General features: G+C 34.9%; 1 protein-coding gene across 1 annotated transcript in view; it reads left to right on the forward strand.

Moving 5' to 3' along the window:
- The window catches only part of ADGRL4 (adhesion G protein-coupled receptor L4), a gene marked incomplete at its 5' end in the record, with an annotated part of 101,004 nt that overhangs the window by 33,345 nt on the left and 50,025 nt on the right, over positions 1-17,634 (forward strand). Inside the window, 2 exons of the mRNA XM_081086057.1 lie at positions 9,799-9,951; positions 17,375-17,524. Of these exons, the coding sequence (XP_080942183.1) occupies positions 9,799-9,951; positions 17,375-17,524 (303 nt within the window). The remainder of the gene's footprint in view (positions 1-9,798; positions 9,952-17,374; positions 17,525-17,634) is intronic.

A 17,634-nucleotide genomic window follows, 5' to 3' on the forward strand; every position in this document is an offset into this window, starting at 1 on the left:
CTTACAGGTCCAGGAAGCACAGAGAACCCCAAACAAAAGGAATCCAAAGAGGACCACACCAAGACACATCATCATTAAAATGCCAAGAGCAAAAGACAAAGAGAAAATCCTAAAAGCAGCAAGAGAAAGAAACTCAGTTACCTACAAGGGAATACCCATACGACTGTCAGCTGATTTCTCAACAGAAACTTTGCAGGCCAGAAGGGAGTGGCAAGAAATATTCAAAGTGATGAATAGCAAGAACCTACAACCAAGATTACTTTATCCAGCAAAGCTATCATTCAGAACTGAAGGTCAGATAAAGAGCTTCACAGATAAGGAAAAGCTAAAGGAGTTCATCACCACCAAACCAGTATTATATGAAATGCTGAAAGGTATCCTGTAAGAAGAGGAAGAGGAAGAAAAAGGTAAAGATACAAATTATGAACAACAAACATGCATCTATCAACAAGTGAATCTAAGAATCAAGTGAACAAATAATCTGGTGAACAGAATGAACTGGTGATTATAATAGAATCAGGGACATAGAAAGGGAATGGACTGACTATTCTTGGGGGGGGAAGGGGGTGTGGGAGATGCGGGAAGAGACTGGACAAAAATCGTGCATCTATGGATGAGGACAGTGGGTGGGGAGTGAGGGCGGAGGGTGGGGCAGGAACTGGGAGGAGGGGAGTTATGGGGGGGGGGAAAGAGGAACAAATGTAATAATCTGAACAATATAGATTTAATTAAAAAAAAGAATTTTTATAAATGTTAAAAAAATAAAACAAAACAAAACAAAAAAACAAACAAAAAAAAACAAGAAGAGAAAAGAAAAACAGGGATGCAATAATGGTCACAGCAAAGTTCATTTTCACTGCTGAGATCAAAGCAGGTGGAGTCTGGAGAGAAAGGTTTTCCAGAAATAAGTGCAAGGACAGCAGACTTCCTTGCACTGGAGCCTAGTAAATGCCAGACTCTTGATTCAGATGCTTCTCTGCAAGGGAGTCTTGAGCTCCACCTTGTGATTAAACAATTCATGGCATAAGGTTGACCCTCCAACTGATGAAAGTTCCATCTAAATGTCCTACAGGCACCTCAATCTTTCCATGCCCAAAAGTGAACTCACTCTCTCAGCTCAGAGAAAAGCTCCTCCTCTCCTCCTTGTCTCAGTAAGTGAATCAATTTACTCACCAAATCCTTCCAGGTCAGAATTGGGAGTCATCCTTGTTTCCCCTCTCTCTCCAAGTAACTCCTATCCGATTAGTCCCCAATCCCCTCTGATTTTTTTTAAAATATATGTTATTGATTTTTCACAGAGAGGAAGAGAGAGGGATAGAGAGTTAGAAACATTGATGAGAGAGAAACATCGATCAGCTGCCTCTTGCACACCTCCTACAAGGGATGTGCCCGCAACCAAGGTACATGCCCTTGGCCGGAATCGAACCTGGGACCTTTCAGTCGCAGGCTGATGCTCTATCCACTGAGCCAAACCAATCAGGGCCCCTCTGATTTTTAAAATTTACTTTATTATGAAAAATTTCAAATACACAGAAGTAAAAATAATAATATGAAGATCTACATGTAGCTATTATGCAGGTGACACAATTTTCAATTTATGCCTCATCTATTTTAATCTTACCCACTTTCTTTCTCTCCCAGATTATTAACTTTTTAAAAACTAGGTGCTTCTGAAATGGTTGGTTCTTCGTGGCTTGCAGTGTTCTACCAGGTCTACCTGGATCTTAGCTAGTTTTCCTTATATTTCTAAAACTGTTTTGAAATTCAGATTCCATCTGATTTCTTCACTACATACAATCTGATGATGGCCATGCTTTACCCAATGAATATATTCCTAAACTCTTAGCAAGTGTTTTCCCACTTTAGATCATGCCTACCAGCTCAGATTCTTAACCAGCAACCTCTGCCCTCATACCCAGTGTTCAACAATAGAGCTCTTGAAAATATGCTGCCTTTGCAGGCTTACAGACATTTCAGTAAACATTTTCTTTTGTCTGAATGGATTATTGGGAACCCTTTTCTTTGTCTAAATTCTTCTTATACGTCAATGCCTGGCTCAGACATTTCCTCCTCTCTAAACCTTCCCTATAAATCACCTTCACCCCCTCATCCTGAAAACTTGTTGAGGAAACCATTCTCTTTCCTGAGTTCCTACTGTTCCACTAGATACCTCTTTTATTTGTTACACATAATACATTCTAACAATTTGGGTTTTGCCCATCTTCTCCAGTAGCCCTGGATCCTTTACGTCACAGACTGTGTGCATGCCTTTGCTCTTGCTGTGCTTAATGCAGTGTATTAGACATAAGCCAGGAATAATTTTTGCTAAAAGAATGTCAAATATTTCTTAGTAAATGTTTTTGATAAGTTTTAAAATTTAACTTCATTTTCAGTGTATCAGTGAATTTTTCAAGTGACATTCTTATCTAAACATTTATTTTATAATCCCACAAGACAGATTAAACGTAGTGATATAAAGATTTGGTATCATAACTGGCAAATTGATTGTAACAATGGAAATAATAGCACAAAAGAAGCAGGTTTCTATTTTCCTATACTACCCCCAACCAAAGAAACTTTCTCCTTGACAATTAATTATTGTGAAGCTGGACACTGGAAAGTATAAGGCAATTTAAATAATTCAAATTTATATATTACTTTACAAGATAATTTCTTACCTATCTCTAGGACCTTGGGGGAAAAAAAGAGGTTACTTTCCGATAAATGGTATTTTATGGAACAAGATTTGAGCTCGACTATTAGGGAATTCATCCATATTGTATATATTGGACAGAAGATTGGGTAATAGACAAGAAAATATTTTTATTTCCAAGTTCTTGATAAGGAAGCTAGGAGGTCAAGTGCTCAAACCCACACCGTAGAGAAACAAACAAATGAAAAACCTAAAAAACATTTTCAATCTTTTTTATTTGGCCTATTAATATGTTACTCAAGACTTTTTGAAATGAGTTGGAGTACAAATAACATACTGGCATGTTAATTTATTTTTAGAAACACAACTAGGTGATATAAAGTGCCTCCTTTTCTTGGACTCTGACCAATACCACAAACCTAGTGAGTCCTTTTTCACTGTATTTTTGCATATCATTTTTACACCTCTAGACCACAAGGGATTCATCTTCATTATTCTCTATATTACCAATAACTGATCTGAGAGTACAATTCCTTTTAAAGTTAATATAAACTTTTCCCAGTATGCCATGAAGGCAAGCAAATTTTGTGATAAAAATTGAAACTTTTTATTTTAATAAGACCTCAATTATATGGTCCTGTGTTAACTTGCTTTAAAATGTGAGCTCTGACAGCAGGGCACCAATCCTGACTTTTTGATTAATTTTTATATATTTCCCTGTATAGACATAGTCACATCTGGGGACTGGGAAACTCCATAAATATTTGAGTAACTGAATGATTGAATCAAGACCAATGTATGTGAAATATGTTTCTTTAACTTGATTTAAATGGTTGTGTTCAATTTGTGACCCATTCTCAGCTAACTTTAATAAATCAGTCTAATTTTTATATGAATACACAGACATATATGTTTGCTTTCTGAGTATATATGCACAATATATCTCTATATACAGAATAGATAAGTTAATAATTAAATACAGCCACACTAATAAATTATTAACACTTCAGCATTTTATATAAGGTTGTTTATAATTTATCTTACTTTATTATTATTTTTTCAGCAATTTTACTCAATTCCTCCAACCGCCATATATTTTATCTTAGGGGTGACAAATGCCTGGCCAAATGCTAAATCTGAGCAAAGTGTTTTAAATATGCTTTTTACATTTTTAAAAGTGTAAATCCTTTATATATGGGGTGAACTTCCCAGTAACACAAACCATATCAGCCTTCTATTGTCTGCTATCTGTGGGAGTCAAATGTTAGATTATACCTACCTGGCCTGCACAAGTTTCTGAGAGCCCCTTTGTTCATAATGTGTCTCCAAGTAGTTGGCCTCCAGGGGGCGCTCAAAATTCTTCTCTTGCTCTGTTCTTTCTATTCACCCCAAAATAAATCAGGCCGCATGCTGGAGATTAGAACTTTCCAATCTGATAGAAAATATCAGAGAGATGCCTATGGTAAGGTATAAAGATGGTTGACTAGTTTTTCATTTCACCTGGTTTTTCTAAGCAATTGAAATGGTGGCATGCCTAGCGTAGAGATTTGGGTGTATGCTCAGAGCAAAAACTTTCTAGGTGATGCTTGGTTCCTTTGTTTTATGTTTCTTTAACTTGATTTATATGGTTGTGTTCAATTTGTGAGCCATTCCTCAGACTAGGAAGGGATTCTTACCAGTTTTGCCATCAGATGGATCTGAGTTGAATAAATCCTCACAGTAATGAAAATTTTTATATTTGTTGATCTTTGGACCTCATGGAATACTAAAGAGTCAAGGACAGGTCTCAAGTATTTAAAAGTTTGTTTCCAGAGAGCTTTTGTGAAGTAAATTGTATTTTTTTACACAACATAAAATGAAATACCATTATTTCATTGATGTTGGATAATTTTTAATAGCATGGAATAATTCTTACAGAAATGTTATTACAATGGTACTGTTTAAAATGGAGGTGTCTAAAAAGATGAGCATTATAAATGATTTTTATTTTATTTCTCTTCTTTCAGCCTTCTTTCAAAGAATTACAATAAGTAGCTTAGGAGCATTCAATTATTGGAATTTTTAAAAATGGATTATGGAGAAACTAGTTTGATCTTTTCTTATATTTCATAAAGAAATATCCTATCCATACTAATGGAAACCCTTAGCATTTTGAGATCTTACATTATAAATTCTTCACAAATATCTTTATTAACACACACACACACACACACACACACACACACGGACACGGATGAGTGATGTAAACTGGTTCCCAGACTTTGGAAGCTCATTTCTACATAAAAAAAAGAGATAAGGCACGTTTACTTATGAAGGACCTTACATTTCATGCTAAAAATCAGGTAGCTGTTAAGAATTTTAAATAGGGTATGATAAAAGCTGATTATATAGCAATAAAAATATTTTAAATAAGATTAGCACACCTGTATATAGCACTTACTACAGGTGAGGCACCAGTCTAGGCATGGTCTGCACATCAGCTCCTTTCATCCTCTTGACAACCTGAAGTAGGCACAATGTATTTTCCATTTTACAGTAATCTTCTGATTACAATGAATAGCACATAATAAACATTGAATAAATGATAGTGGTTACTACTATAAACCTTTTTTAATAATATTGTATGTAAGAAAAATAAGACCACTTTGACATTCAAAATACTTAAGCTTGAATCAAACTTTGCCCCTTATTAGTTGTGTTTCTTAAAGCAAAGTAATCCAACATTTTACATTACAGTTTTCTTATTTATAAAATGAGGATAATGCATGTCTAACAGGGTTTATATAAGGATTAAAAATGCAAGTCAGATCATGTATATGAAGTGCTTAGCATGGTGCCTGATCCATTGGGAGACTTCAGTGAATGCTATTAATCATGTCAATCAGACAACCATGTCAGTCATCTCTTGAAGGGGGTTCCCTAGAAGCTACAAGTCATGAAATTACCCTATAGTCAGGTAGGAGGTGAACATACATCACTTACATTATTTTTTTTCTGTTCATGACATCTCTAAACTGTTTCATAATATGTAAATGATATCTAAACAAACTAATATAAAAATGTAATGCAGGAAAGCCTCATCTTTCAATACCCAATAATCTTCTCTGACCTCTTTCCTCACCCCAATAAAATGAAGGAGCCCACTATTTACCCTTGCCATTTTCTTTCCCCACACCCACACTTTCTGCTTCATCTTGCCTATATCTTCATTTGCCTGTCAAGATGCTCAGGTTCTAGAAAACAAAGACAAAGTCATGGTTCTTTTGTTACCCATTAAAGACACAATACCAAAATATCATAACTATACAAAATAAATGGTTGGCCAGGGGAAGAGTAAATGTTATTAATGCAATGGATTTGCCTAATTCAGATTATATTTATTGATTAAGAAAATTACAACATCAAAAGTATAATATTATCTTCCTTTTGTGATCCAACCAATTAATTTATGTAAGTTTGTGGTTAATCAAATACATTTTCTTATATTTGGAAATTCTTTCTGGTATTCCTACGAATATCTGGTTTCATTATACAAGTATCATTATACTTGTGAAAAAATAAGTATCTCAGAGACTTCCGGGCTGTGCAACATTTCTTCTTTCCTCTTCTTGGGCACCGAGCTGGCCTATAACCATCAGCCTCCCTTATAGTTAGGTGTGGCCATTTGAATGAATTATGGTGAATAGAATATAAATGAAAATGATGGGTACTATTTATGGTCAAAGCCCATACTCTATTATGCTCTATTCAACTCCCCACCTGGATAAAAACAGACAGCTGGGAAGCCCTATGGGTGGTGGAGCCTTTAAATGAAAGAAGCCTGGGCCCCTGAACGGTGGGAGAAGCCACACCATAAACCTAAACACGAAACCTGGTTTCTGACTATAGCATTAAATAATCTTTTATTGTCCTGAGTCATTACATGGTTTTGTATATTTAAAGGAGCTGACCTATTGTAACTAATATAATAAAAATGATAAAAATTAATATTAAATAATAGGTTGAATATCTTGAAATGCTAGCATTTGCAAATTTTATCTGACCTGTTTCATAGTAGTCATTTATGGAAAAAGAGAGGACTTCACCTGCAGTTGTCTGTCAAATGTTAACTTATGTACTTAGATCCTTAGTGCTTGAAAATAAATAAGTGGGAATAAAATTTAAGTTAAAATTAGAATGTAAATAAAGTTTTCATTTTCCTTCTGAAGTTATTACCTCAATATCTTTCCTTCTCTCAAAATAGATCTATAATTCATTAGATATGTTCTATGATATATTTTGGCTTTTAAAAATGATGCTTAGTTAGACAGCAGGATTCAACAGTTAAGAGAACAGGCTTTGGAAATAAAACTCCTGGTTCTGCAATGAAGTGGCTATGTGATGTTGGCAAATTACTTTTCCTCTCTATGCCTTATTTTCCTCATCCCTATGAGAGGATAATAATGGTACCTACTTCCTAGAGTGTAAATTAATATTTATAAAATGTTTGAAAAGAATTCAACTCATAATTATCACTATATGTGTACAATAGCCTGTGTATGAATTAAAGGTTATCTGATTTATTCTTTAAAAAGAAATTAAACTTTGTTTTGCTAAAATGGAAAATAAAAATCTAAGATGTTTTTAAGCTTGACTTGTTTTTATACCTAACTGCCTATGATTTCTTTCTCTGACCTCAATTATACTTTCAGAAATCGCTCAGTCTACCTATGCTTACACAGTTGCCCAACATCCTGTCTTTCTTTAGTGACCTTCCTTCTCTCTCTCTAACCAATACTTACTTACCTGTACTACATTGGCCAATTTGGATCTATTAATTTTCCAGGGCTCTCCTAGCAAACGAGCACAAAACAACATGAATGTATTTCCTCACAGTTCTGGAGGCTAGAAGTCTGAAATCAAAGTGTTTGAAAAGCCATTCTTCCTCTGAAGGGTCTTTGGAAGAATCTTTCCTTGTCTCTTACCAGCTTCTACTGGTTGCCAGCTATCCTTGCGTCTGTCTGTGCATTGCCTTCTCCTCTGTGTCTCCTTGTCCAAATTTCCCATAAGTATAAGGACACCAGTCATTGGATTGGGGCCCAGGTAATCCAGTCTGACCACACCTTAACTTGATTGCTTCAGCAAAGATCCTATTTTCAAATAAAGTTACATTCACAGACAATGGATTAGGTTTTAAACATATCTTTTTGGGAGGTAAAATTCAACCCACAATAGGATTTTATGGACCAAAAAATATTCTCTTTCACCTCCATAATCACTTATTTTCTATTTCATTTATTTGACAGACTAGAGGCCCAGTGCAAGAAATTCATGCATGGGTAGGGTACCTAGGCCTGGCCAGCAATCAGTTCCAATCAGGGCCTTCCGGCAGCCAGCCAGGGCCTCCCTTCCCCGGCTGCCAGCCACCAGCCAGGGTCTCCCGTCATTCCGCACCACCCCCTGGTGGTCAGCACATGTCAGAGTGAGCAATAAAACTCCTTGTCTCCTGGTTCAACTCCCAGGGAACAGTTTGCATATTAGGCTTTTATATATATATAGATAATATAAATATACTTTCTGACTTCACAAAGGAATTATGAACCTATATATTTTCTGGCAAATCCTATATAATAAAAGGCTAATATGCAAGTTGTCCCCTTGACCAGGAGTTCAATCAGGAGTTGGACCAGGTAGCAGGACTGGCCAGCCAACCTCCCATGGCCCCTCCCCCCAGCTGGCCCTGCCCCTGGTCACACCCCCACCCTGATCATGGGCAGGGCCATACAGCCAACTGCCCATGGCCCCTTCCCCTGGCAGGCCCCACCCCTGATCTCCTCCCCCCCGCCAATCAGCCCCAATCAGGGCAGACTGGCTGGACCCCACCCATGCACAAATTCATGCACTGGGCCTCTAGTTATGTTATACACAGCTAAGGGTTGTCACAAATGACAGTATTTCATCTTTTTTTTGTGGCTGAGTAGTATCTCATTGTACATATACACTGAGTGGCCAGATTATTATGACCAGCCAGATTATTATGATCACCCCAACAATACAATGAAGTGAATTAGTTATGCAAATAATAATAATAATAATAATAATAACAATAATAAAACCTTGAGAGAATTTGCTTAAGAAGTTTTTAATATTCAGTATTTTTGGAAGTGTCAATGAAGTACTGATGGTGTGGTCATAATACTCTGGCCGGTCATAATAATCTGGCTACTCAGTGTATATCATATCTTTATCCAATCATCCATGGAAGGACACTTTGGCTGTTTCCACTTCTTTGCCACTCTGAATGATGATTTCACTCATATGTGAGATAAAGAACTGAAAGCAGCAAATGAACAAACAAGACAGACAAAAACTCAGGCACAGACAGCAGGATAGTGGTTAACAGAAGGAAAAGGAACAGAGGGAGGTAGTAAAGGGTAAGGGGGCCAAATATATGGTGAAAAAAGAAGATTTTATTTTGGGTGGTAAAAGCACAATTCAATATGCAGATTATGTGCTATAAAATTGTACAGGTAAAAACCTATATAATTTTATTTATCAATGTCACTGCAATAAATTTAGTAAATTTTTTAAAAAGAAAAGCATTAATCCAAAAAGAAAAAAGCATCCAAGGGTAAGGACCATGGGCCATGGTACAGTTTTGTGTGCATTTGTATACTTTTCTATAGGACAGTATAATGCATATAGTAATTAATGTGTTAATGAATAAATGAAGTGATATAGAGCTAGTAATTAAAGTTTATTGTAGGGAACAAGTGATAAAAATGTACATGATTAGAACATGTCATTTTTAACTTACGGAATATTTTGGGCTGATTATAAGTATTATAAATTCACAAATTGACATTATTATAATTAAGTTACATAGACAATATGAAAATATTCCAATATAGATTCACAAGCTATATTCACTAATTTTGAAGTAAGAGATTCTATTTTGTTTTGCAACTGCAAAGAAGCTTTTACATTATAAACAAGAATAACACAAGTATGGAATGTGGTTTCTCTAGTCCTAACTTTTCTTAGAAAACAACATTGTACTGCCTTAAACTATTTAACAGTCAAAATCCCCAATGACTAATGGAAAATAGCCTACTATTTTCATCTCAATTATGTAAAAATAATGTTTTAAATTTATATTTGCACAGATGATAATGAGTGTGGAAATTTAACCCAGTCCTGTGGTGAAAATGCTAACTGCACTAACACAGAGGGAAGTTACTATTGTATGTGTGCACCTGGTTTTCGATCCAGCAGTAACCAAGTCAGATTTATCACTAATGATGGAACCAAATGCATAGGTAAGTCAACTGTCTCACTTAAAATGTTACCTATCTCTTAATGCTATTACCTCCATAGATGAAATAGTTTTTAGACAAATTCTGCCAGCCCTTGTTTATATTCTAGTTGTTAAATGCTTTCAGAAACTTCATTAATTCCTTTATTTCTCCAATGTTGTTTGATCAGTTACTATGAAACATTTATTTGAGAATATAAGAAAAAGATTTTTTTGAGACAAATCAAATAGTTTGCAAAACAAAAATCATGAACTATGGTGACAAACAACAGAATAACTACTTGCATTTTAAAGTCCTAACTCAAGAAAATAATGATTTGCATCACAAGATACCAATGCTTTTTATAATATGCTGAAAAGGGGTCTACATTTTCTTAGAATATGTCCAGATAGACATTACTTATGAAAGACTTGTTCTAGTGCTTTACTACTTCCTTCAAAAAGTTAGTTACACTTAAGATTTCTAGTAAGGTTTTCTGAACACTAGAGTCCTATTTAGAAATGCATTTCCATTTCACTAAAATGTCCTCTGGGAGGATAATAATTTCAATTCTATCCCTAAATGAAATATAATACTGACTCTGAAGAGAGTATCTAGAAGATGTTTTTAAATGTCCTATTGTAACTTGTTATGCATTTGATTTATCAGATCCTATAGAGTTTGGATTATAGTCTGAGAAGAAAAGATTGTTTAGAAACTTCAATAGATGAACAGTCCCACAGGAAAATTCTCTGAAGTGAAAGACTTGAATTTTGAAAATAAATTATAAATCATCTTACTCATATTTTCTAAAAAGTGTCCAGTTTACCAACAACTTGTATAATTAATTATGATTGATAATTGTCTGTAAGATTAATACGTGAACTGAGGCCCTAAGAGTTAAATCACATAGCCAAGGGTATATATATAGGACTAGAACTCAGGACTTTCTATGCATCACAGACAGGAATAGTGTGCTGCTTCTACTTTACATAATTAAAAGAAAGAGATTCAGGTTAATCTAGATCGCACTAAGGCCTTTGATTAGGTCCTTAGCGAGATTCTCATCAGTAAACTAAGTAGAATTCTGGCAGTGTTATTATTAACAAAATGATGAACTAGGAGATAATATTCAAAGAAAATTTATCAGTGAAATGTCTTTATCAAAGAAATTATGATATCTCATGTACTTGCAGTTCATAACATTTACTTTGCTATGTAAACAGGAAAGATTTTATTCTCCTCATTTTATAGCCAAGGGAAGTACAGGACTACACTCAATTCATTTAAGATAAAGGGAGAATTAGATGACAGTCTTGTATCTAGAAAGCCATTGTTATTTCAACATGAGACTGAAGTGGGTGGGCCATAAAATTCTCATACGTTGACGTGAATCACGCGAATGCCGTGAGTCAAGCTTTGCAAGGGCATAATGGATTTAAAATATGAGAAAATAATACTATTTTGTTGAATGATAATATTATCTTTAGTGTTTGTACCATTTTTTATTGGAATGTAGATTTACCTTTATTAAGGAAATAGGATAAACATGAAGTTCTAAGCAGAAACTTATAGTACCTCACTCTCTGTTCTTCTTGAGCCTACACTCTTGTTGCTAGTATTCTTATAATGTTATTTAATGTGAGTATTTTACCTTTAGTAGCTAAGTTCTAATTTTGTAGGTCTGTATAAATGTTCCAGTAAGTGAAAAAAATCTAACTTGTGACATCATAATCACTGTATTTAATACAGTTTTAATTGTGCTCTTCATTCCTCTCATCTCTAGAAGACATCTTGCATTTTCATCTGATCATGTTTATTTTAATATGCATCAGTTCACAAAAGGCTATATATCTCTGTGTTCTTTATAAGTATAGAATTTCTATATTAGGAAAAAAAGTGAATCACAGATACAGAGAAAACACACACACACACACACACAAATTATTCAATGCCAACATCTTTTGGGGGTATAATACATTTGTAATTTAAAACTATTTCTCCTGCCCTAGGTCGTTTGGCTCAGTGTATAGAGCATCGGCCTGAGGACTGAAGGGTCTAGGGTTCCATTCCAGTCAAGGGCACATGCCAAGGTTGCAACCTCGATCCCCAGTAGGGGGTGTGCAGGAGGCAGCCAATGGATGATTCTCTCTCATCATTGATGTTTCTCTCTCTCTCTCTATCTCTCTCTCTCTTCCTTCCTCCTTCTTTGAAATTAATAAAATATATATATATATAAATATCTCTCTCTCTCTCTCTCTCTCTCTCTCTCTCTCTCTCTATATATATATATATATATATATATATATATATATCTTTCTCCCAATGTTTATTTATTATTGAGATACTGTGGAATGGCCCTAATTTTTTGTTAATTCCCTTTTTTGCTATTTTAAGTAATCAGTAAACACAACAATTATATGAAAACCCAATACTCAGTACTGTGTCCTTCGGTTTCTACTTGTTTTGTTTGATGGATTATTCAGTAAAAAACTCCTTCTCTGGAAAATTGTTATTTCTCACCAATCTTGTTGTCCTTAAGGATTAAACTTCTTTTTTGAGAAGCAGAGCAACTATTTCTTTTTTCCAGTCCTGTAGTAAAATCCTCAGGGAATTTGAACAGGGAACCATAATTCTATTCCTTTTATACATTAGTATATCACCTTGTACTATGTTGCCTCTAATTTGAAAGTTTAGCTGATAGCTAAATTTGACTTGTCTGATAATTATAGTCATTAAGAATCTCTATAAATAGATAATGAAAAACTGTAATTCAGGGCAAAAATGACCCAAGCAAAATTCTTTACTTTTAGTCTATATTTAAATACTATTTAACACAGATAAGGTGATTTTCTTACAGAATGCTTTGAGCAAGATTTAGCATCATGAAGGATTTTCTTCACCTTGGAATCACAGTAAAGCAAAAGTTAATTTGCCCAGCTTCCGAGAGACCTGGTACAGGCTTGCATTTCACAAATGCAGAAACTGTGGCATCCAATAGTAAAGTGACTCTCCCAATTCCAAATGAGTAGAATCTAAGAATGCCTTCACGTTTACTATTGTGCTTAAGAGCTGTGTTTACTGCTTGTAATTTTTATGTCCAGTTTTCATGGATAATCTTATAGTTTCAGATTTTTTTCTCGTTTTGAATAATATTAACATCCAATTTTGTCTCCGCAGGTTACTTCTAGTAATTGAACATTGTATCTTTTTGAAGTCTGTGAGTTAAACAACTTTAGAAAATTCAGCTATTGATGAAAATTATAAGAATCAAAACAAATGATCATGTTTTGAAACGGAAATTCTGATAATATTCTGGGTTGGCTTATTGTAGACAAAAAAAACAAATATAACCTTAATACTGAAAAAGTAACAAATGAATTTTTGATGTGCAAAACAAGCACATGATTTTTATGATGTGCATACATTTAGAGAAATCAAGTTTGCATTAATAAGCCAAGAGTTAGGTTGGTAGTGGAAAAAGTGGATCAATTCTTAAATATGGTATGTCAATTCTAGTCCAATTGAAATAATTACATAGTACAATTTTGCTTTAATTAAGAAGAGGAGGAAGTTCTTTTTCTCTCTTTTAAAGCTTTGAGAAGTTCCAAGACAGAGCAACCTAATGAGACACTCATTATCAATCTGTTTTCTCCAAACTGGCATGTTCACAGGGCTCCCAATATTAGAAAAAAAAACATAATGGAACCTCTGGACCTGATTTCTAATTACAATATCTACTACATCTTTGACTCTACTCCAAACACCTTCACATACATTTCCTCATTTGTTATGAAAAATAACTATTTGGAGATAAAAGGTATTTTTATAGTATTACCCAGGGTCCCAAAATCAATGAATAACATAGAGTTAGGGGGAATCCATTGTTGTTTTAGTAGGTCCAAGCCAATTATGCCCTGCAAGAAATTGCAAGAGAAGTTAGTGTGGATCTCGCTGCAAATTGGCAGTCATGTTCATTTTGGCTAATCTAGTTTCATCCTATTTGAACGTGGGATAGTCTTTCAATATTTTATGATTCTCTCTATATTGCTAGGTAACAAAGGCGTATAGAATGATAAGCTGTGGGGAGTGGAAGCACCTAGCCAGTTGTGGTAGCCACACACTCCATTATGTTAAACTCAATAAACTACTGCTGAGGCCCTGAGTGAAAAGGATATCAAATGCAGCAAACCTCACATCCACATTTTACATAAAAGTAATGGGAAAAAATATAAACAAGAAAAGCATATATAAAGAGTTTGGAAAACATTACTTAGATGGGATGATTAGGGTTTGGAAAACATTACTTTGATGAGATATTTAATATTCTTTTATAACATTTGGAATCTATAATAAAAGGGTAATATGCTAATTAGACCAGACGTCCTTCTGGACATCCTTCTAGACCAGGGGTGGGCAAACTTTTTGACTCGAGGGCCACAGTGGGTTCTTAAACTGGACCGGAGGGCAGGAAAAAAAGCATGGATGGAGTGTTTGTGTGAACTAATATAAATTCAAAGTAAACATCATTACAGAAAAGGGTACAATCTTTTTTTTTTTTTAGTTTTATTCATTTCAAACGGGCCGGATTCGGCCCGCGGTCCATAGTTTGCCTACGGTTGTTCTAGACCAATAGTTCTCAACCTGTGGGTCGCAACCCCTTTGGGGGTCGAACGACCCTTTCACAGGAGTGGCCTAAGACCATCAGAAAACACATATATAATTACATATTGTTTTTGTGATTAATCACTATGTTTTAATTATGTTCAATTTGTAACAATAAAAATACATCCTGCATATCAGATATTTACATTACGATTCATAACAGTAGCAAAATTACAGTTATGAAGTAGCAACAAAAATAATTTTATGGTTGGGGTCACTGCAACATGAGGAACTGTATTAAAGGGTCGGTGCATTAGGAAGGTTGAGAACCACTGTTCTAGACAAAGCCGGGGCTGGAGGGAAGCAAGCCCTGGTCCCAGGTGCTTGCGGAAAGCCAATGCCGGTAGCCAGGGGAAGGAAATCCTACTCTTGCACGAATTTCGTGCATTGGGCCTCTAATCAGAATACAAACATTTGCATAATCCTAATTTTGAATACTAGTCTCCCAGGATACTACCTCATGATTTTTACAGACTACCATTTTGTGAACTGGTGAATTCAGAAGTTGAAATACCTTCTTTGTTCAAAGGCTGACATTCTGAGATACCAGGTAGCTGATAGCATGTGGTGGTGAGAGGGTTTGAAGTAGAGAAGAGCACCAACATAAGCATCCCAGGCTGAGGAGGATGCACAGGGGAGAGCTGAAGCACAATCAGTTATGAGCAGGATTGTATACAACTGTGCCCAAGTACAAGAGGGCAGATAAAAGTTGAGTTTGTACAGCCAAGATTTGTATGTTGCTCATAGATTGGGTGTGGGATGCAGTTCTCAAGGTATGTTGCACTTTTAAATAATTTTGAAATTGAGAGAATCAACACCATGTTTTCTGTTAATCCAAAAGAGGCATCTAAAAGTATGAAACATGGGTAATCAAAAACATAGCTTTCTGCCTGGTCTGTGTGGCTCAGTTGGTTGAGTGTCATCCCATGCACCTAGAGGTCTTTGTTCAACTCCCCGTCAGGGCACATGCCCTAGTTTTGGGCTTGATCCCCAGTGTGGGGCACACAGGAGGCAGCTGGTCTATGTACCTTTCTCATTGATGTTTCTATCTCCCTCTCCCTCTCCCTTGCTTTCTCTCTAAAACTCAATTTTTAAAAAATCTTATAAACAAAACAAAACATAGCTTTTCTTATCCATGGAAGAAATTGTTCTGTTCATGATACTTCATGGATGTGTTCATACTTTCTTTGGAGTGTTTTCCCCACTTAATTACAGTTAATGCTACTTCTTCAGCACTGTTCCAAAAAGGACTAGTCTTTTGTTTTCTCATACTTTTTTATCACTTCATTGATTTCATGAAAAAATAATAACCCTAGTATGTGCTCTTACCTGGGTCCTTCTCTTCAGTTCAACCTGGAATGCTTTCCCTGATGGTTCTACATATTCCAAGAGTCAACCTGCTCTTACTCCCCTCCACTTTAGTTTGTCTCCCCCGCATCCTTTGTTTGAGTGGCAGTTTATGGACACATATATATAGAAATAAGAGGAAGAGGGTGAGGATGCTAGAGCAGTCCTGTTTCTTTAAAAGTAATGTACTTGGATTTCTGGATAGTACAGATCATGAATGCACAGACTTGGCAGAAGAACATGGGATTTTCTACCTTTTTTGTGGGCCTGTTAATTGTCTTCTTAAATCTAGTACTATCACTTTTATAGCTAATAGAGTTTTCTTCAAGAATCTGGCAAGACATCTATTATTAGTTTCAGTTTTGTGTGGTGTGAGTTTTAATGTTTTTATGTAGCTTTATTGCATTTTTAAAGTGAAAAATTAGTATCAGCTACATTTAAGATAACTAACTAAATGACATTTTAATGAACTTCAATTACTTTCCTTTTTATGACAAACAGTATTATGTCTCTCTATTAGTTTTATTTAATAAAATTGTATACTTAAGAGTACAGATTTATTCATTAATCTAACATAGAGTAGTTCTAAAATGTCAGAGCTAGGCTGGAAACACAAAAAAAATCTTTGTGTTAGTTTAAGGTGACAATCTGGACTTCAGTTCCTTGGAATCATTCTCTATTGGAGCTCTGCCTACTGGCAGAGCATTTATACTGTATTTATTACTTTAAGACTTATTTCACTGTAGTATGTAAAATTTTTAAAATTAGGAATATAAATTATGTGAGCTTAAAACCTATCATTTTTCTTGTGGCTTTGATATATAGCTACTGAAAAATCAAAGACTTAATTCTGTACAATTTGTTACTTTATCTACATTGGGTATTTATTAAGAATCATAATATAATATAACCTGAAAAAAAAATAACATTTGCGGTAAAATTTTAAGGGAGTTGAATTACACATTTGCTACATCTTAATTTTTAGGGTAATTTGCATGCAGAAATGGAGCCTTGGAAAGAAAATGGGCTATTCTTTTTTATCCTCCAGAGTTATTTAAGCTGAGTTGTTATAATTAATTAAGTTTAATATTAGAAAGCAAAGTATTTTAAAAATTGGGTTTTTATTAAATTAGGACTAAATATTACAAAGTCAATGACGAAATTAATGACTTTGTTGATGAATCATGCCATTCAGAAAACAGTTCAAGAGTTTGGCCCATGAATAACATTTTCAGTACACTGTCAAAATACATTGGCTAAATCAAGGTTAAACAAATATATGAGGCTAAGTTAGCTTTGTCATTTTTCTAAATGATGGGATTTTCTTTGCATTTTTATAAAATTTGCTATGACTAACTAGACATAATATCAGCAATGTAGCATCTATATGAGTACTAAATGAAAAAGTTGTGTGTTTTTTTTCAAATATTTCCAGATATAGACGAATGCAGTGAGTCAGTTGCCTGTGGTGATCATGCAGTATGTGAAAATGTGGATGGTGGGTATAACTGCTCCTGCAAGGAAGGTTATCAGACATCCACAGGAAAAGTACAGTTCACACCTAATGATGGCACTTACTGCCAAGGTAAATTATCAAATAACTATGTAAAATATGTACTACACAGTTGTAAATTGTCAAAGAGCTATACCTTCCAAGAAATGTTCCAATATTCTTTACTTGCTTATAAAGTGAAA

Source organism: Myotis nattereri, assembly GCF_964212035.1.
Source record: "Myotis nattereri genome assembly, chromosome: 3".
Taxonomy (NCBI): domain Eukaryota; kingdom Metazoa; phylum Chordata; class Mammalia; order Chiroptera; family Vespertilionidae; genus Myotis; species Myotis nattereri.